Here is a 22,028-nt window from a genome sequence, read left to right on the forward strand (position 1 = left end):
GACAAGCTCCATTCTTTGTGCATCTTGAATTTCAGGGAATAAATTATACAAGATGTTCCTTTTAGAGCTTCACAGTCTGAGTTGTTATATTGATTGATTTTGATCAATGGCCTCTCAGAGACATCTCCCTGTATGAAAGCTGCCCATGTTGAGCCTGTCCTGCTGCGTGTTCACAGTGCAGACCCTTGAACCGATGTAAATGTGTGTAATTATTATCTATTTATGGAATTTATGGAACCTCCAACAGGGTCAGGGTTTTGTGTCGCAAAATCCTTTCAAAAACACCTTTTGAATATATGTTTTGTATACATTTATGATAAAAAAGACTGAAAATGCAACCTTTTCTTAAATAGCTTGGTGACAACAAACAGGTTATGGCTGCAGAGTTAATGTCGCGATGACGTCCTCAGTTTGTGTCCCACTATCCTTAATGATGCCCATCTGCACCAAACACTGTATATGTTCTTATACTGTTTTATGTTGTTGATAGAAATAGAAATTATCAAAACAACACACAAAAAGGGTGTCAGCTGCACTATTTGGTGTTGCAAAGCAGCACAGCGTGATGATTTTGAACCTTTTCGTACTGAAGCACCGGGTGTCCTGCAGTGATGTTAAGTTCAGCACATCTAAGTGGTTTATGAGGATCCTCCACACGCTCTGGTAGTGACATCTCCTTTGATGACCCCATACAAATGTGAGATTGTAAACAGAGGAGCACATCTTCACTGCTTCTGCTGAGTCTTTCAATTGCTCTGCGATACCATTCAAATTCTTCAGATAGCAATCAGCAGCATTAATACAAATTCATTCATTTCCAAATTCATTTCCCTGAAATCTGTGATTCTCAAATAGTTCTCCTCAAAGTTTTTGTAACGCAGAAACTCACATCCTTTTTTTATTATGCATAAATGTTAATCAAAAGATGAATAAATTAATTGAATCGGAAACAGAATACATTGAAATGTTAATTACTTATATGGGCGATTAGGCCTGTTATAAGAATACATGAAATAATTACATAAATATCCATAATCAACCCATTTAATGCTTGATTACATGTTGATTTGAAATGAGATAAGTAAAGTAAAAAGCACAGTATAAAAAAACCTACCGCACTTGTTTCTTTCTTCTTTGCTGCATGAGTTTACAAAGACTTGAGTGATATAAAAACATACACCTACATATTTTGCTGCAACTATAACAGAGAGTGCCATCGCATGCAATCAAAACATCTAACAAAATTCACTTTTCCTCTTTATGGAGAGTATTTTATTGTCCCCACTGCTGGATAGAGGTATCGCAGTCGGAAAGGTTTGCAGAGATCCCTGCACCGGGGCCTGGAGCCTCCCAGAGGTCTTCATTATAAGAGGTGTAAGTGCCACTGGCTTTTAGTCATCAAGGACTCGGACTGCTCCTCCCGGGCCCCGGGGCCATTAATGTTTCGCACCACGGAGACTCCCTCCTCACAGTCGAGGGTACAGTACGCTGCAGAGGTGATGATGAAGGGCCTCTGCCTGTTGACCAGAACGTGCTTGAAGCAACCTAGAAGTGATCGTGGCTCGCTGCACTGACTGTGTGTGCTGCTCCCAAACAGAGCCACAGTACAGTCTGTTTGTACATCTGATGGTATCATCAGAACAGAGAGTATTGCTCTCTAAAGAGAAATAATAGAGAGTGGAAAATAAGGGCTCATTATAATTTATCATCAAGTTAATAAATCAGTAGTATAATTGTGTGTTGATAATATATATACAGTATGTAATGGCAAAATAAGGAATTTGGCTTTTCTGAAAATGTTATCTCTAAACTAGTGCTGCCCCGTTAGTCGACTTATTTGTTACTTTGGTCTTAATCGACTAATATTTGCTGAGGAGTAATTTTTGATTTCATTTATGCGTTTTTCATTTTGAATGACTTATTTCCAAGAAAACATATGAGCACACCTCTTGTAAAAACACAATCATTAAAGGGATTCTCTCTAGTCCGCTTAGAATTGAGGACAGTCGAACATTATTTCAGTGCAGAAGGCCTATAACGTTTAACTAGCGTGAACATCGGGTGCAGCCTTTGGTACAGCTGTCTCGTTTTTGTAACATTTAAATTACCTAAATTGCCCAGCTGTGACTGTAAATAATTGAATTTTCTCTTTTCTTTGTGAAAAACCCCAGGTGTGGCAGTGTGGCGGCAGTGTTGAGGTCCTCCCTTGCGCTCGTATCGCCCACATAGAGCGCGCTCACAAACCCTATACGGATGATCTGACATCTCACGTGCGGCGAAATGCTCTCAGAGTGGCAGAGGTTTGGATGGATGAGTTTAAAAGCCATGTCTACATGGCCTGGAACATTCCCGTGGAGGTGAGCCAATCATGTCTTTTCAAACAAGTGCAAGTCACAGATCTTAAGTCTGAAGTCTGATGAGTTGGTGAATTTTAAGTTGTATTGTATTGTACCACATTGTCCATGTCACTGGCCAAAATCTGTGTGTAGTCCCCTTCATAACCAATGCGTACATGCTTTGGTTATGAAGGGGATTACAGGGTGAAATCTAATGATGTTGAATAACATCACTAATATTATTCATTAACAATAATAAGCATTTGCACAAACATTCACAATTTCAAATTGTATTAAATGTTTTCAAAGTGACTCTAAAGTATAATAAGCTTCTCATTTGGATTTGACGTTCTTTATTAATTGTGTGTCATTTGGTCTTTACTAGATTGGTAATAGAAAAAATATTTTGACAGGAAACGTAGAGAGATGTTGAAGTTATTTTAAATGCGACTAATAAATTCCAGCGGTATTTGCCATTTGTATCTTTAGTAATGAAAGAGTATTCTGCTCACTACCAAAGGAACATTTTAAATGCAGTTTATTCTGGGACGAGAAACATAACATCTTATTTATCACATTAAACCTATTTGATTATTTTTGTTGACAAGTGGTCAAACTGAAAAGAAAATAGTGCGTCTAAAAATAAAAAAATAAAAATCACAAAGTAGTATATCATCGCAAAGTTATTTCGGTTTCACAGAGGTGAAGCGGTGATCGCTGAACTGCAAAGAGCAGCTTTTTCGCAATTGTTCTCAAATTGACAGAATGTAGCAGAAGGTTTCTTTTTTTACCTATTACCATGATTTGCTGTTGCATCCTTTTGCGTCATTATCCAAGGGGAGCATTTGTACAGAAGTCCAAGTAAGATGGGGAAAATAATTATGCACAAATGTGAATACAGATGTCACCGTCATAAATGTTCAACACCGGCAGGCCGCTCCGCTCAGCGGCACCAAATCTAAATGTCACGGGGTGAGTGTCATCTGTTATCAGCTGCGCTCCTCCCATCGCAGATGTTCAGTGGAGTAAAGCATCTGACACCTCCAGAAGGCTCTAATGAAATGATGTATTGTTTCTGACAGGATGGCCTGCATTTTATATGTGCCACATAATAAATACATATGTTATCTGATTTAATGAAATGTTCTAAGCAGTTAGAACTATAGTTAAAAGTTATATAAAGAAACCGTCTGGATTACAGCTGCGACTTGAGATCAAAAAAGAATACAGAAAGACAAATTAAGTACACAGGAAAACGTGAATATAATTAATGGTTTAAGATGATGTATTTTATCAGCAGAAATCCAATCAGTTTATTCAAACCTCTTTATTTGAAGCTTTATTGTCTAATTTACGAGGTTGAATAAAGACAGTGTTAACAAAAGTACAAAATGTCTCCCTTACTGATACAACATACATGCTGCATGCTGCCATGTCGTTCTGTTACTGTTGTGTTTGTGTTGTCAGAAGATACTGATTTTTATTTGATCTTGAACTGGATTTAGCAAATGAATGTAAATAACCGCATTATGTCGTCTTATGTTAAATGTAGCATCCCTCAAAGGCTAAGTCAAATGTTTGCTCACTGTAGCTTTTTTTCCTTCTCCTGCATAATCTGTTTGGATATGCAAATCCACGTTATGAATAGATGAACGTCTGCGGGCAATTCATTCAGTCAATAATGAGGCGTTTAACAGAGTCTGTACTCAAGAAGCATGAAATTTAGCCTCAGCTTTAGCCGCCTGAATTAACTACACCGCAACATTGTCAGTGGTTTCTTTTGATGGTAAAGATCTAAATACTACCAGTGTTCATATGAAGTTAATCTGAGGTGACTTTGAGTGCAGCATTTTCAGATACTTCAGCTTTTGTGTTATTTTAAAGAGAGGCATCAGCGTAAAATAATGCGATCAGATCCTTAATTTAGGTAAAAGTACCAATAACACACATGCATTTAAATGTTTGTTTGTTTGAACCCAGGACTCCGGGATCGATATAGGCGATATCTCTGAGAGGAAGGCTCTGAGGAAGAGGCTGCAGTGTAAAACTTTCCGATGGTACCTGGTCAACATCTACCCTGAGATGAGGATGTACAGCGACACCATCGCATACGGAGTAGTAAGCCGCCTCCCTCTTCATCCCTAATGCAATTCAGCATCTGCAAGAGCTAAAACGAGTCTAACTGTGCCTGAGCAAATCATTTTAATCCCTTGTGTTGAAATCTGGGCAGCTGCTGTCAGGAGCAGAAACAGTTCACAGAGAGGAGGTTTGCTGCAGCAACTTTGACTTCTTACTTAAAAAAATAAATGTCTGCAAGTCTAATGTGATAAAAATAGATCCACAGATAGATCGAATTACACTCACTTTATATATAGATGTAGTGTTTCCTACTTGATAATTGTATTTGTAAGAGAAACCAGAAAAAGGGACAGCCAACGGTGCTGGCAGTGTTTCTATTTGCCCATTTCTGAATATTCTCAATCAGCTTTATTTCCACGGTCCTCCCACCTCTCATCACGGTGGTGCGCCCTAATACACTCTGACACACAGGCCTCAGTACTATGGCACTGCTTTCTATGTTGTATGGAGGATTTTTTTTATAACAAACAGAAAAATGGTGGATGGATGTAGCGAGTAATTAGGATGACCTCATTACATTCATTTCTCCGAGTTAGTTGACCTCATTATTCTACATTTGCTACATGCATTTGATGGGCTAGTCAGGCGTTGTGGTTTGAGGAGTCGTAACAGGCATCGCCACTTGCATCGATAAAAAACATTTTTGTTGACATCAACTTTTGTTGACATCTCTAAAGAATTTGTTCTTATCATTCTTCTACTGATTTTTTAAAAATTGGTAAAGAGAGATGCAGGTGGAGGCTAGCTGTCAAATCTGAAGGTTATTATGTCAGACACGCGTCACATGACAGAAGCTCTGAATACAGTTTTACTTGAAGCTAATGTTGCCCCCATAGGTGACACTGTGCATGTTTATTATTTGTGTAGTGCCTGTGGCTTTACTGATTATCAGAAAGAGGTAGACTTCTCCTCATCAATTAGGAGCTGAATTAAACCCTGTTTAATAAACCTCTGTTCCTCTGATCTGCTGTCTTTACCTAACACTCCCCATGCAAACCACTATCCCTCGAGCTCCCTGTGGCGCAGTTTGTATCTCACAATCAGAGCTTTGTCGTTATGTGAATTGATAACCCTCTTGGCCTCAAAGTGCAGATTATATATTCATCAAGTGTTATATTTTCTATTATTGTCTTTTCATATTTGTATTCCCTTTATGTACAGTTAGGAGAAACTGCCAGGCTGGTATTAGATGGTCACTGTTTGATATAAAGATGTTCTCCCATTTTGTTTCTAGTTTGTAATGTCTGTCCGTACTCACAAAGCGCATGGATACATTTCCATAGGAACAGGGAGCTCCACAGCAGACAGTGCTTTATGTTTTATAATAGTTTCCCCTGTAGGGGAACTAATGTACTGCAGATTAAAGAGAGCAGGTGGTAGACGCAGCTTCCTTGCTCTCGCTGTGATTTGGCAGTAGATGATTTTATTTGTGCAGGGGAAAACACAATAATTATCTCTGACCATTATTCATAGTTTAGTGCAAAACGTTTATTTCAACCCACCAAACATTATCCGCTATTCTACTTCAATCATGATGGTGTCTAAGGTTGATTTTAATTTGCGTTTAAAATATACATTGCATTAAACATTCATGTGACTTATTGATAAACACAGATACTTAGCCTACAAGTGTGATCATGTTTTAAAAATTACAAAATAATATCTTAATATTACACGAAAAATATGAGCCACCATATATACAAAATATATAATATTACAGATATCTTTTAAGGAATATAAAAATGTTAACTTTATTTTAGCCGCTCAATCTTTAAAGATGTTTAATATCCATTTTATAATTTGTAAGCAACCATTGTCTATTACTTTAACCTGTGCCTTTAAAACACATTATATACCCAAATCTGTTTAATCATTTAGTTGTAAAGCCCATTAAAACTTGGCTTCAAATTGTTCTTCTTAAATGTTGAACATGTATAAAAACCAAGGCAGCGGGGGAGGTAATAAAGCATATTTAGGTATTATTTATTAAGAGTTTAACAACCAAAAACTCAACTGATTTGCTTGGTCAGGACTTTTTGTGCCCGCCATATCATATCATGAAATAAGGCAAAGTGTTTCAATAGAGTTGAAAATAAGAGTCCACGATTAATTTTAACTGAAAATAGGTTAAACACATTCAAATGATCTACTTGTTCTTAAGAAATAGTTTCGAGAGCATATTATATATTATTATCTAGATATATTATAGCATAAAGAGGTCCATCTTTTGTTTGTACTTCATATTTGGTCTTAAACTTACTGGATGTGCATTTTCAAAGTTATAAACTATTATTCATATATGTAGTAGCCTAAATTATAACTGATTTTACCCCCAAGGCAGTTATTCTTTTCTGTTTCTTCGTATTTATGTGTGTGTTTGTGACTGTTTGTGTTTTTTCTTTGTCTGCCAGCTGAAGAACTCTCTGAAGAACGATCTGTGTCTGGATCAGGGACCCGACAATGACAACGTGCCCATCCTGTATCTCTGTCACGGGATGACACCTCAGGTTAGAGCCCTCACACTCCGCACCACCTTTTCATGCAGCACACAGCATAAAGCCAGATTTACTATGTCACCCTTTATATTTGATTTCCATCTTTTTTTGTATTTTATCAAAACCTGTTCCAACATGATCCAACCAAAATAAATAATTTGCTTTCACCTTGGATCAAACTCAGTAGTACAGTATACCTCACAAACCAGGACCACTTTTTTGTTTATTTCCCTTTACAAAGCACTTTGTTTTAACTCACATGTCCTAACTGAGCATGTCCTAAAAACATATCATTCTATTGACATCAGGTAACGTGAAATTCTGTTTTTGATTTATTTAGCCTGTACCTGAACATATGTCTCTGTCCCCAGTTTTCTTTATACAGCCTGATAGACTTCAGGATTATTTGAACGGCTTCCTTCTGTTTTTTCATCAATCATGTCTTTAAAACCGTGTATCTGGACTGCTTGTTCAGGACATCTCGTGGCCCAAATAATAGGCGGTTTAAGTATCTTCAAATGTTAGCACAGCTTGATTTGATCATTTACTTTCTCCAGCCTCTTCCAGCTCCCATCGATTCCTCTGTTCCATTATGTCTGGGAAGATTGTTTTCAGAGATTGTTTAACCTTGCCGTGACAGTTGTAAACGTGTCTTATAGAGTGAGGCTTGATCCCACATTATCCCTTTGGATTTAAATAAATCTATTGGATGTTTCACACTCATTACGCCTTGTATTGATATTTGGACCATAGTGCAAATTAAAACTAATTCAGGAGAAATCTGTATAATATTATGCAAACTTTGTAACACTTCTCCCTTAGTAAAATCAACTTCTACAGCCTTTCTCAGACCCAGATAACTTTAAAACGTACTTATTATACATCTGTTGTATGCTATAAATGTCTCGTAAATCCAGACATTTCAAACAAAGGATTGGAGTAGCACCGCCGTCCCTAATGAGATTAGGGATCTCCTCTGCAAAACAAATCTCGTCTGCTCTATTTTCTTGTTTCAGTGTTACATCATCTAGAGGAATTAAACCCTGGATTGCGTCTGTAATGACACACATACTGTACATAGCAAATGTTTGCTGGAGTAAGTGAAAATGTCACTGGCTTTGAAAGAGCTGCACTTTGTATCCGAGGTTCAGCGGTGAATGCAGTACATCAGCGTGCTCAAAGAAAATTGCATAGCCACACATGAAAGGAAAGGGGAGTACAAATCTTACATTCAACACGGGTTGACTTTACAAAAGCACGTAGTCAGCAAACACACAGTACAGAGCTTCAGTTTGTGTAGTAATAAAACATACCGACTTAAGCACAGCAACAAAAGAAAGCACAGCCAAACACCGCCTGGCAGGCTGTGCTGCTCCAAGAATGAGCAGTACAAATAAAACATTCCCACTCGTCAGACTGTTTCACGTCTGGTGAGAAGGAGGCAGAGGGCTTTTGGGAAATATGAGACGAATAAGAGAAGAGTAAAAGTAAGAACAGCAGCTGTGTAGGCAAACATGGCCCTGCTCTTTTTGTTTTATTAAAATATAATATATTGAGGTGCTTTGACAGATAACGAAGGTGTGGATTACAGAAGATACAATCATAACCCAAGTCCCACTTACTGTATGAAATGTAAGAACCTCCACAGACAGAGTCTTAATTCTCTGCTCTGAAATCTAGCTTCCCTATACTCTTGTTACACAAACTAATTTATGTGGCATCCTTTGTTTAAGGTTGCTAGTTGCAGAAGGAATACTGAGATCCGTTACTCAAATAAAAGTAGCAGTACAACAATGTGGTTGTATTCAGAGTAGAAATCCTTAATTGAAAATTCTGCCTGGCTGCCATGTTGCAAACTGCTCAGACCTAGAACAAGAGGCAGTCGGTGGGGCAAGGCCAGATCCAGAGTTTCTCAGTGAGGGAGAAAGAGTAGATATGCTTTCAGACCCTTTTCAGAATTTCTTTTTTATGTGGGAAACCCATGTGAAATAAAATATGAATCATAGCAAAGTGTTTTCAAATGTGTCTAGAGGCAGACATTAAGTACAGCACTGGTGTAAACCAACTTGACTTTCTATTTCATATCATCATACAGTCCATCCTTGATTTTCACTCTATATTCTCTGCACCAAACTAAAGCCAGGGTTACACCAACAGACTCTGTGCATCGCTGTGGATGTCTGTAAATACAATCCACAAATGATATCTCGCTCTCCGTCTCGCTCTCATGCTTAATACAACTAAGCATTTTTCTTTTTGAATGCAGAACATTCTTCTGCTACTTTCCTGCAAATGATTTTCATTTTTTGTCAGCTAAATATGTGCAAAAAAAGCACTTAGGCAGGAGACTAGCAGAGAGGGAACAATTATGGGGAGAACATTTTGTTTTCTCCCCATTCCTGAATTAATGATGAGCTTCTTTTGTTTGCCTTGCCTTGTCCTTAATTTAGTCAGGATAGCTGTATAAATATGCATATTCAGCGTATGTAAATGTCTGTTTCATTATAGACAATTGAAGAGGAAGCCTCATTTGCTGCATAGTTTATTACCTGTATGGTCTTATACAGCTCTGGAGGGACCATTATCTAAATGTCAGCAGTCTGAACCTACAGCGCAGTCTGTTCACAGCGGGATGTGGTGTTTCTTGCAGAATGTGTACTACACCAGCACTCAGCAGCTCCACATCGGCCTCCTCAGTCCCACCATTGACGACGACGACAACAAGTGCCTGGTGGACGTGAACAGCAGACCGCGCCTCATCGAGTGCAGCTACGCCGCGGCCAAACGCATGAAGCTCCACTGGCTCTTTTCTCAGGTGACTACCCATGAACACAGCTCCAAAACATGGTCAGAAAACACAAAGTTAACAAACCCTTTTCAGTTTGATTCAGCCTCAGTAATGGTAATGTGTTGAACGTGACAGGAAAACGCAAGTGTGGCGGTAGCTTTTAATCATGCAAGTGGTTTAAATTACTGTTTGACCAGAGTTCAGTTCTGTAACTCATTTAGACGTGAGGAGTCATTGAAAGTTAATGATTGTCTATCTTCATTAGCTATACCAGCGCACTGTGTTTTGACAGAAAAGCAGCCACCTCACAAAATGCCTCCTGACAGCGGGTGAATTTGATTTACTGCATGCTTTGATTTGGGCTCAAAAGACTTCATATTGTCTGCTATGCTGTCAGTGCAGTGTTAATTATAAATGTTGTCCCTCATTCAGCAATATACACATCAAATCCCAAATGTGCTTATTATTAGACGCTTGTTATAACCAGTGCAGATTTATTTTAGCAGTGCTGGATTGGCACTACAGGTTTGTCCTTTTATGTTTAACAGCGTAATGGACATATTATAAAGAGGTTTTACACTATATGTTTAAGTATGTCACAAGTGTTCACGCTGAACTTTAAGTGGCTATTTTAGTTTATAATTTAGTGAGCAAGCCTCTGAAATATGGCATCAATTATTGACAGTTTTGAATTCACACATGCAAAGTGTCAACTCAAAATTGAAATAGATTGCCTCAATGCAGCTCTAACAACTGTGGGGGACGTGTGCTTTTTTTAAAAACAAAATATTGCAGAAAATCAAATTAAATGAAGATATTCTTAATCTTTTCCTAGTGAAATGTGAAGCATTATTTCACTTCATCCTCACAAAGAAGGGATTTTGAGAAGATATTTAAATATGTGCTTGCATGTAAAGACTTGGCATGTCTTGGTACATGCCAGTTAGAAAACCAAGCACATGTTTAGTGGGTGGGATGGTGTGGTTTGTTCGAGTTGTGTGTTTTGTTCAAGTGTGGGTGAGCCTCTTTTTTACTGTTACAAATGCAGATGTCAATTTAAAATAAGAAAGATTCTGAATTGCTCTCGGGGTTAAAATTAAACAGGATAGGGAAATCTCAAGTTCATGGAGTCAATCTTTGTAACATTGCATTGTTCATATAAAAAAAAAATGCTTGATATGAAAAGTTAACATATTTGTTGTTCATCATCTCTCTCCATGCCCTAGTAAATGCTGTAAAATGTGTCTCAATATTATAAAAAAAATAGAAGTGACAGATATTCAAATATTTTTACATTTCTTTACAGCTTTTGTTCAATAGAATGAGAATATGTCTCAGTCTGGCTTAAACAGGTGGTTTTAATGCATATGTATTTATAAGCCTGAGGCTATAAGGCTCAGGATCTCTCCTTCAGTGCACATTGCCAGCATCTGATCCAGCCATGCAAAACTTGGCCGTCAAAATATCCAAATAATTGATTGTGTGGCAGTGTCAACTAGTCTGGGTACTAATCTTTGCTCAACACATATTTAAAAAAAAAGTGTTTTTTATATTTTCTTGAATGATAATCCGAAATCGGCCCTGCAAGAGACAGCTTAAAAACAATTTTTTTTTATTATGGCCTTCGTCAACAGATGGGATGCTCAGTTGTCAATGAGATGGTTAAAATGTTATCACATTTTAGAATAAAATAATCCTATAATCTCTGCTGTTCCCAACTCGGCTGAAAGCTGCTGTAACCTACGGTGAGGATCTTAAAGGGTTCAGGCTTTAGCTGATGCCTCTATGAGTAAAAAATGCCTCGATTGCCCCATTTACTCCTTTTATGGGCTGGCTCAGGACATCGCTACATAGTGGACCATAAATGCCCACTTTCAGCACTTATTACCAATCTGTTATCTATAAAATAAAATGTCTCTTGGACCTCACTGACAGGCCACTCTGAAAATATAGAAAGAATCATTTAGTTCAATCTTTACAACCTGTCCAATCTTGAGGTCTTTTTCCCCCTCATCCCTCAGTGTTGGACCGAGCTCTCTCCAGACTCTATTGACTGCTGTAGGCCTGCTCTTCACTCACTTGCCCTCAGTCGGCCCTGACGCTGTAATGAGAAAATCCTGCCTCGTTTCATCAGGACATGCTGGATTATTTTTTGTAGAGCTGATGTGGTCACTCTTTTCAGACTCTGGAGACAGCTGTCACTTTAAAGATTGTACATTGTTGGTCCATTCAGTTCTCTGTGGCACTATAGGTTTCAGGCATATTTCTCACTTGCCAATCATTTAAATCATTGGTTTAAAAATAAAATTGTAGAGGCTTTCGCTGGGGTGTTTTAGAAACCTTTGTGCCTTTTCTCTCCTAGCGCAATACCAGATGTCTATTGTGTTCTAGTGTCACGTTTTCCTCTTCTCTTTTGAGCATTCTCTCAAAATCTAAGCCCTTGCTAGGAAGAAAGCTAATGACTACACTGCCAATTGTATTGTGGCTTTTACCTTGAAACCATATTGATGCTATCTGGAGGGCCCAATGAGGATAGTTGTGCGATTGAGCCAAAACGCTCAGGGTGCTTCAGATGCATATCCATTCACAGCAGTGTGGGTTTAAGGGAGGCAAGTTATATTATGCACACAAATTGTTCTTCTGTAGCCCAGCACAATTTTCACCAGCCTGCTTTTATCTTTTCAGGGAGGATCCATTCAGAACAGGAAATCAAAGAGGTGCCTGGAGCTCGTAGTGAGCAGCGACAATGAGTTTGGCTACCAACTCACTCTGCAGAAATGCACCGGACAGAAATGGTTCATCACAAACGTGCTGTTTAGCAACGCCTTATGATCAACACCTGGAGGGGACACTGGAGTGAATGGATGGAGTTGCTTATTTTGTGTACACATGGATTGTGTGAGATGATAGGAAACAGGAGTCCAACAGAAGAGCAGTGCATGGTTGAACACGGTCATTTTGAGCACCACGATGTCCACCAATGAGACAAGTTGACATCACATGATAAATGTTAAACATTTTATTTTGCCTACAGGATCAGCCATAGTTGGCGGAATTTTGCAGATTTGACAAAGTAGTATATTTAGTATATTTTGTGGTAAATACAGTACAGTCAGATTTCGTTGACTTAAAAGATGTAATGGGTCCAATATGTTTTTGTACTTTGTGCATAATTGCTACTGTGTAGCAGGCTTTCTGAACCTGTCCCTGCTGTAATTATTTTTATTTTAGTGTCTCAGGTTTGTAGGTTTATTATGGGATTCAGCTGTAAAGTTGTGGGAAAATGTTGGAATAAATATGAAAATTATAGATAATTTTCTACATGTAAATATTTTGAATATTTGTTATATATAACAGTAAAATAACTGATGTAAACTACTGAGGGCAGTTTTTGTCTTTTGTTGTTGCACAAACATAATTTTGATTGACAAAATTTGGATGTGGTTTGACAACACATTTATAGTCCGACAATAACGAAGTACAGAAAGCTGCAAGTTGCAGAGAACTAAACTGAACAAAGTTAGAACACAAGTTTCCTGACGCGATGTGCTGCGGTGGTTTGTGGCTGAAGTAATTACTTATGACTTACACCGTGTCTCCCCCACAAGAAGGCGTAGCGTGAGCAGTACTCTGGCAGAGCAGCTGAAACAGGTCTTGTGTAGACATGCCACAACATGGCATGCATCATTAGCCTCTACACTATGAACTCTATATATAATTGCTCTGTAGTCTGTGAAATAAAATTGGAAGGTTAAAACTAGCATTTTCTTACCCTGCAGATAGATGACTGGTTTTCATGTTGAAATGTTTTCTTCAAGTGCATTTGTTTAGTCTGTTTTCATGTTCTTTTTAGTTGCAGTGTGTTAAACATAGGGGCTACCATTTGGCCTTAAAAGGGACATTTTATTAAACAAACAAAACTTGTGCATGCATGGATACACAGCATTTAGAAAAGTGATGTTGTCAGTTTGTAATGACAAATGCAGGGGCAGAAACTGAGAAACGCGACTGCTTTCTGCTCTCGCTGTGGTGTGTACCTGGGGAGGAGACGAGTGGCACAGCCTGTTTTCAACATGCCAGTCCTCATTACCATCCACATTCAAGCAGAGCTCTGCAAACCATGGCATTAAATATACATGGGAACCCACTTTCATCAAAAGGACCTCCCTCACTAACACGTCCTAATATATGCAATAAGAGCGCCTCTGCATGCTCAAACTTTTGAATGAAAGCAATTCAACAAAACAGTATTCCCATGCGCATTTCTTACATCCTCTTTTAGTGGATCTCTGGTCCTGATAGTCTGCTGGTGCTCAGTTTAAACATTTTCTTTAGCTATTAAATGACTGTTGATAGGGAGTCTGTGTGTGCGCATCTGTTTAATATTCTATTATCATACATACATTTATCACCCTTGTTGATTTGGCAGTATCTTCAAATCACTTGAAATATATATATACATATTTAGGTTGGCACAAAGTACACGGCCGAGATTGAATTCCCTGTGAAATGTGGTGTAAAAGATGCATCCAACTGAATCCCACAGTGATGAAGCTGTCACCATCGGAGCATGAGACACCTACAATATCTTAAGAAATGTGCTGCTCTGATTTCAATGAGGCCAGGCTAATAAGTCTGTCTTTTCTTTGAAATACAGCATTTGCAATATTACAGACATTTGCCTTAATATGAGAATTAAAGACTGAATTTTCACAGGATACATCTTAGTTTCTGGAGCAATCTTCATAGTAAACTTTATTTGTATTGCACCTTTCATGCACACAGCAGCCCAAAGTGCTTTACAGAACAAGAAGAAAACATAACAACAATATTAAAATAAATACAGAACAAGATAAAACATCTACAGTGATCCTAAGGGAATGAGCTGACAGGAAATTAAAATAGGTTAAAATAAAAACAATTTGTTCATAGACATTTTTCTTTCATACAAGCAATTTGTCAAAAGAGACAGGTGTTTTTATGCAGAGTGCTTCATTTTAACTTTTAGTAATATCCTCCTGGGACCAGAGGAAAAAAAGTGTCTTCCAATTTCCTTTTTTTTTTGTGATTTCCTACCTATTTAGGGTTAAAAAAACATCTTGCAATTTAGACTTTTTTTAATTTACTTTATTTTTTAAATGTTACAATATGTCCACTGTAGAGGACGTCGGGACCATATTAGTTTGAAAAGACAGCCAAAATGAACAGATAGACTATGTAAGGTATTATGGTTATAGAGTGATATTAATACAATAATACATTCACCTTTATTTAAAACATAAATAAGTAATTGATCTGAACATTGCTGTTTATTTGGTCACTAAAAAACTAGTTTTTTTTTGGTGAATCTTTCCAGATCTTCAAAGACTTTGTAGTCAGTAGTGGGAAAAGTACCTCATTGACTCCAGTCGGCACGGACTGTAGGGTCATCTTGACTAGTTTTATGGATGTGGTCTCCATTTGACCATGCTCATAGAAACAAAGCTTGCATTCCTGAGGCAATTCTCATTTGTCATGGCTCCACTTAAAATAAAAACAACAATAAGACATGCGTGCTTCTCTTGGCCCACAGAGGGCCATGTCTTTCCAGCTCGTCCCTATCTGTCTCTCTGTCTGTATCTGTGCGCTCATGGAGCCTCCTGCATCTTGACCCTCTTCTATCCCAGGTGTGAAATCCTCATCTCTCTCATCATCTGAGAGCTCAAAATCTTAATCTCCCTTAACTATCTGATACAGAAAATGTCTGCTTCAGTTCCGTCTCCTGCAACGATATTGAGTCATTAAGTCCATGAAGACGGTCCTGACGTCCACTAGAATGGACATTTATAAAAGAGCTGTTATTTGAAAACTTGAATTATTTAATTGCTTTCAGAACTAATTATATAGTTCCTCACATGTTAATAAACAAGAACATATATGATTTTCATGGTAAAAATTACAATTATTCAACAATATTTGACTTCTCCTGCTTCTATAACATTTTGTTTTTGGTATGCCAGCCATTTTGGATGAAAAGAAAGAGGAACTTCCCAGCATGCAATTTTAACCAATGACATATCACTGGAAAGACCAGGATGTCCTCTGTACAGTACATCAGGGATTGATAGAGTAGCCCAAAAGAGTAAAAGGAGATGCATGTTAACAAAATGTCCACTACAGTGGACATTTTCAATGGGCTGGGTCCCAGGAGGATAATATACTTATTTATTTAATTTATAACATGGACCAAAAGTGCACCATTAGTTATTTATATGTTCACTGTTTCAAATTTGTGAAAATGCATACAGGAAAATATATTACCTCCTACTTACCAACAGTTTTGTTGGATAGTTTCCTCGTGTAATTGTTTTAATTGTTTTTTTTTCATTAGTGGGACTCAAAATGTTTTTAGCTTGGGTAAAGTTTAAGATCACTGCTTGCAAATTATGGTGCAATTATCAGGGAAAGGGAATCCGTGACATACTTACTGGGTACCTTCACCATGAAAAGTACATAAAGATGGGGGATGAAGAAGAGATTTCAGAATAAGGAGGTAAAGTATTTCTTCAATTACTATTCATCTATTCAATTATTTAAATTGACAGGGAAACACACTAACTTGCGATTTGGGATTTTCAGGTGAACCCATAGACGTCATTGCTGTGTTTCCCGGAGTGTGTTCATGCCGAAGGCTTCGGAGCAGACGGCAGATGCAGGAAGTGTGACTCTCTCTCTCTTTAGTATGCAGATTGTATGCAGATTGTGTAACTCACACTCGACTCAATGTGCCCCCTTTCAAGCAAAAGCATTGACAGAGTTGAAACTTAAAAAAAACAAATAAAAAAAAGTGACATGAATACAAATCTGAAAATTGGAATTCAAAAACACGAGAGAAGGAAGAAAATACCAAAATGAAATAAGATTGGGAGTGCACGGTCAAAAAATGAGGAAGTTTGTCACGCTATCCAATGAATATACTCACAGTGGTTTTATATTTATTTGACAGATATCTTGAGTTTTCTCATCTAATTCACAACAAAATGTTGAACCATTCTTTAAAATATGTCACCCATACCCCCCCTCTCTCTCTCTCTCTCTCTCTCTCTCTCTCTCTCTCTCTCTCTCTCTCTTCTCATTCTACGTCTATAATTCATCGTTTTGTCTCTTGTGGGGAAAGCTCTGAGAGGCAGCCCTTCATGTCTCGTCATTATTTTCTGCCCCCAACAAGGCGACAAAAAAGAAGTTGAGGGAAATATTCCTGGCAGAAGTCTTGGTGTGATCAGGGGAATCAGCTGACTTTGATACCATATGGCAAAGGGAAGCAGCTTGTCAGATGTGAGAATAACTTCCCTCAGGATCCAGAGAGGAGGTTTCCTCTGTTCTCTCTCCTGCAGGTGAGCCACAGGTAGCTGAGGGGAAGCTGTCAGTACCTGCGGGGCGAATAGGACAACACACATAAACAGAAACTGGGAATAGTCTAAGCAGATACTTCTCAGCTGAAAATAAACATAAACCCTGCCAAAGATTGAATGGCTGTTCATTTACATTCCACAGGAAGACCACAGTGTTAGGGGGAAGAGGCTTTAAGCAGAAAAACTGATTTACCAGAACAATGCATGTGGGTGGGAAATGTGTGCTCACAGTGAAGCCAAAATGTTTCACATGTGGATAAATGTCATTGTTAATTGTTTTCTGTGTGAGTGAATCCGACTTGAAACTGTGTTGCCATGACTACAAGTCCTAAATGGCATATTCTGAAACCCCCAGGCATGGGAGACTGTAGGTGAGCACATCGGCTGAAAAGACCTGACAGGATGTAATTGCAGATGCAGATGTAACTTTAATCTCTGCCCTTTTTACGTCACGCCCAACTGCTTTGACCTATGCAAATGAACTGGCTGACAAATCTGCTGTGTACATTTGTCCGTGCTGTTTGTGAAGTAAGAGAGCGTAATGGTGCATACGAGATATGCTACCGTGGAAATGAAGCTCATGGAGGCCTGAAGTCATAATGTGAAGGTCAAAAGTGAGGGCCAAATCATCTCTAATCACCCATAGCACACAATATTTCAGTACTGCCCTTCAAGTAAAAAGCGTGCTGATATTATTATAGGCCTGGTAGATTGTTGCAGCATTTTTTAGATGGTAGAAATGCCAATAATGAATTTCAAATGGATTTACAACTAATGAGTAAAAAATGAAATGATACTGTTAATCTGTGCTTAATTGTTCAGTAAACTGGACACTGAAACAATTAGTTACTACTTCAACCACAAAGTTGACTTATTAGCACTTTGTAAAGTGTATATGGCAATTCTTTTGATGTTAGAAAATTCAGTATGCAGCCAAGGAGCAACATCAGCATCCACTGGGGTTGTGTTTATGGCCACCTTGTGAATATAAACATGCCTCCTCTTTTAGCAATCATTTTTGTTCTTAACAACTCAGGAGAGAACCATTTGGCTCATTAGCTGCTGAATACTCCACTGCATTCACCAGCAGGTGTGGCTGTTTAATGCTGGGCAGGACATGTACCGTGGGTTTTTAGAGCTTTTTGCTGAAAACAGCTGCCTGCTGCTGTGTTGGCTGCTGATGTTAAAATCCTTATGAGAGCCGTGAGAGTCAACCAAAACAGGAATGTTGCAGGTTGTAAAACTAATCAATGAGCTGAAGAGGGGGAAGAAGCTGATAGGCCAACACACTCTCACTCCCTAAGCGTCCAGGAGCGACGCTTGGTCAGGGTCCCGTGGCGTCCAGTTGTGACGCGCCGAGGCTCCTTCAGCTTTACAACAAACTGAGGAACCTGCAGTCACATAATCCTTTGATGGATTGTATAGAATTATTGATTTCTAATGAAATTGTGTTAAACCAACAAACTTATTTGAGTTAGGAGAGAAGGCTTTTCCTCTACAATCAGAGGTGTTTTTAATTACCACTTACTTAATAATTGGTAGCATAAACACAAGTTTTTAAGTTGATTACTCCAAAGATTAAGTTGTTCCAACTAGTTTTACCACATTATTTAAAAGGAATTTCAAGTTGTATGTACTTGACAGCTGAGGGGGGTCTGTAACAGCCCACCACCATGACCTGTTGACCCTTTGCTACTTCGATATTTAAGGCTAAAAATTCTAGTTGTTTACTGATTTGGAAACCATCTTGGTTACACAAAACTTATTTTTCACATAAATGGCAACGCCACCACGTTTATTAGGTCTGTCGGTACGATATACACTATAACCATTTAAGGATATGTCAGAGGCCAATATGGATTTATTTAACCACGTTTCTGATAAGACAATGACATCAGCATCAGTCGAGCTCGCCCAAATGCGGACAAAATCTAGTTTAGGTAAAAGACTGCGCACATTTAAGTGAATGAAACCCAGCCCAGACCTAGAATTAAAATCAGCAGGAGTAGCGATCTGACTACTACTACTGTGCGGTCCAGGGTTAGGTTGTACATTTCCTGATAGCAATAATAACAAGAAAACCAGGCATCTTTTCCTCTTAATCGACACACATCATCTACTTTAAAATCACCAGCAAAGTCTGTGAAAGTGTGATTAGAGCTCAAGAAGCAGTCCTGAAGAACCATCATAGCAGGCAAAAGTAATGCAATCAAGCCAATTGCATTACTTACTACAACTTGAATTTTGTTTTAAGTCAATTAACACAGACACAACTTATAAATTAATGTTTGCAACTTAAAATGTTTATCTAAATCAATTAATTCAAATTTGTATCTTTCAACCATGCATTTAATTAAGTGGTGGTAAAAGGTCCCCTGAATGACTTTTTAGAGTGCAAGAGGTAGACTATAAATCAGATTAAACAGTGAAAATGTGAATCGATTGTATTATTTGCACTCGATCTGCTTTAAGCAAGTTACATTTATCTTCCCCTGTAGAAAATCTGACTATTTGAAAACGGTATCAGATGCACTTACTGATATTGATCTTGATTAACTTAAATAACTGAGAACTGTTTTTTTCAAAATTTATGCAGAGGCAAACTAACCTGAACGTCACACCTCTGAGGATGATTCAGTGTGCTTGTCATACACACACACGGTACATTAAGTTAGATCAGACACATATTTATGCTCCCTCACAATACACATCATTTTAGAAATGTCTAAATGGGTAAAAAGAAAAGTGAATGAAGTGCATGAACTCACAACTGGCCATGATTCGTTCCATTTCTAATCACTGAAATCTTGATTTAGACTCTCCAATCCTGCAGTGCTGCGGAGAAATACATTATGTGAGCATTGAAGCAAAACTCCATTTCTATTTTTGTCGTTCAACATTTAATACAGGAACTCACACACTGATCAGAACACACTTCCCCAGCTAAAGATTATCCTGGTTATGTTCTTCCACAGGATTTAGATCCTTCAGTTTGTCTAAGCAAACACAAAGAGCTCTGCACAGCATTTGTATCAAAGATGTTTGATGCAGATTATATCAGGGTTTTTTGGATTCACATGAATCATAAAGACTTGTGACTGTTACCTTCGGGTATGTGCCATTTTGACATCTAACTCTCTTTCTACCTTATTCAAACTGTCAGGATATAACTGTCAGTAATACAAAAAGCTATTGAAATGTACTAGAGTATGGTACTTGAGTACACATTTGACCTACTTATGTAATTACAGGTACTTCACACTTCACTAGATTTCCGAGGAACATTTTGTACTTTTCACTCACATCCACTTGGATGGAGAATGCAGTGCACCATGTTGAGTGACATTGTTGTAACATGGACAAAAAGGAACAGTCAGCATGAGACAAGTCTGATAAAAGAAATATAAAAAGAAATACTGCATTAGCTCAATTAAGTTGGAAGAAATTATCTTTTTATGTCTTTCATTGAAATCCCTTTTTAAAGTATTTTTCATGTTATCGTGTGTTTTATGTACGAAGCTAGGGCTGACCTAGATGCAAAGTAAATATATTCTGGCAATCGGCATCTGTCTAGCAGATGGAGAGCAACGATCGAATGATATGTGCTTTAGAAGGAGAGATGCTCATTTTTAAGGCCACCTGGCTCTGAACTTATCAAGGGTATACATGCCATACAATGAGCTATAATCCGTATATACTGCAGCAGAAAAATCCATCAATAACCATTTTCTGAATGTCCTCACAGAACCCAATTATATGAGCCTTGGAAAACAGATTGCATGACATATTGAAACTCAGAAATTGGCTTCTATCTAATAATTTTGTGATATTTACTTTTTGAACCTCTATGCCTGCACTCTGCAATGTAATCACGACAACAGTAACCCCTGACCAGCTGTCTCTGGGTTATACAGACTTTTCAATAAACAATTTTTGTTTAATAAATTATCTAAAAAAACAAAGGTTATATGTGTTTTTTGAGATATGTAATACATTTACATTCCAGAAAGAGGCCTGCGGAGTAACTACTTCAAGAAAAGTTTGACACTTTGGGGAAATACACTTATTCGCTGTCTGGGTGAGAGTTAGCTGAGAAGAATGATAGCTATCTCACCAGTGTGAAGCAGGAGACAGTAACAGCTAGGCCTATCTTCGTTTCTAAACACATGACTGTCCAATCTGCAGAATTTGAAGTGTAAATTCAACAATTTGCCATTTCACAGAGGGTTGCATGGCAGACTATTTCTTGTATAAGACCAATGACTTCCTGGAGTCTTGTTGAAAACTGCTCAGAGTGAAGAAATAGACCAACACGTGATCCAAAAGCTTAACTAAGCTAACCGTGTGCTGGCTGAAGCTAATCGATTTTCTCATCTAACACTCAGCAAATAAGCAAATTTCCCAAAATGTCAAACTGTCTTTGCTTGGTCACGACAACATCCACTTGGGAGTCAGCAAGCAGCTTGTTTGCTAACATAAATGTCGCCAGAAGAGCGAACAGAGGAGACCTACAGTTGACGGACAGGATCAATCAAGTCAATGACGCTAACAAGAGGGGATCCATTAGCTACGGAGCACAGGTGTCTCAGTGGGGGGAGAATCAGCATGAGAGGGGAATCAGGTCAGAATATCGATGTTTTCATGCAGCTGAGCTAAGGTTTGAGTTGATTGGAAAGTGAATGAAGATGTGTGGTGAGCACGTTTGTCAGCACGTCTCTGTAGTGGGACACGTTTCAGAAGCAACAAAGGAAGACAAGGTGTATCATGTACAGCCAGGGGATTCACACAGATCAGCTTTTGTCAGAAGCCTCAAAAAGCTGTCTGTATAGCAGTCTTTTAAATCATGAATCTCTTCATCATTCCCTTAGTCAGTGACTCC

General features: G+C 38.3%; 1 protein-coding gene across 1 annotated transcript in view; it reads left to right on the forward strand.

Moving 5' to 3' along the window:
- The window catches only part of galnt18b (UDP-N-acetyl-alpha-D-galactosamine:polypeptide N-acetylgalactosaminyltransferase 18b), a 72,749-nt gene extending 58,665 nt beyond the window's left edge, over positions 1-14,084 (forward strand). The window contains exons 7-11 of the mRNA XM_034116043.1: positions 2,172-2,357; positions 4,317-4,454; positions 6,887-6,982; positions 9,621-9,785; positions 12,444-14,084. Of these exons, the coding sequence (XP_033971934.1) occupies positions 2,172-2,357; positions 4,317-4,454; positions 6,887-6,982; positions 9,621-9,785; positions 12,444-12,590 (732 nt within the window). The 3' untranslated portion in view covers positions 12,591-14,084. The remainder of the gene's footprint in view (positions 1-2,171; positions 2,358-4,316; positions 4,455-6,886; positions 6,983-9,620; positions 9,786-12,443) is intronic.
- Positions 14,085-22,028: the final 7,944 nt, after the last annotated feature.

Source organism: Trematomus bernacchii, unplaced genomic scaffold, assembly GCF_902827165.1.
Source record: "Trematomus bernacchii unplaced genomic scaffold, fTreBer1.1, whole genome shotgun sequence".
Taxonomy (NCBI): domain Eukaryota; kingdom Metazoa; phylum Chordata; class Actinopteri; order Perciformes; family Nototheniidae; genus Trematomus; species Trematomus bernacchii.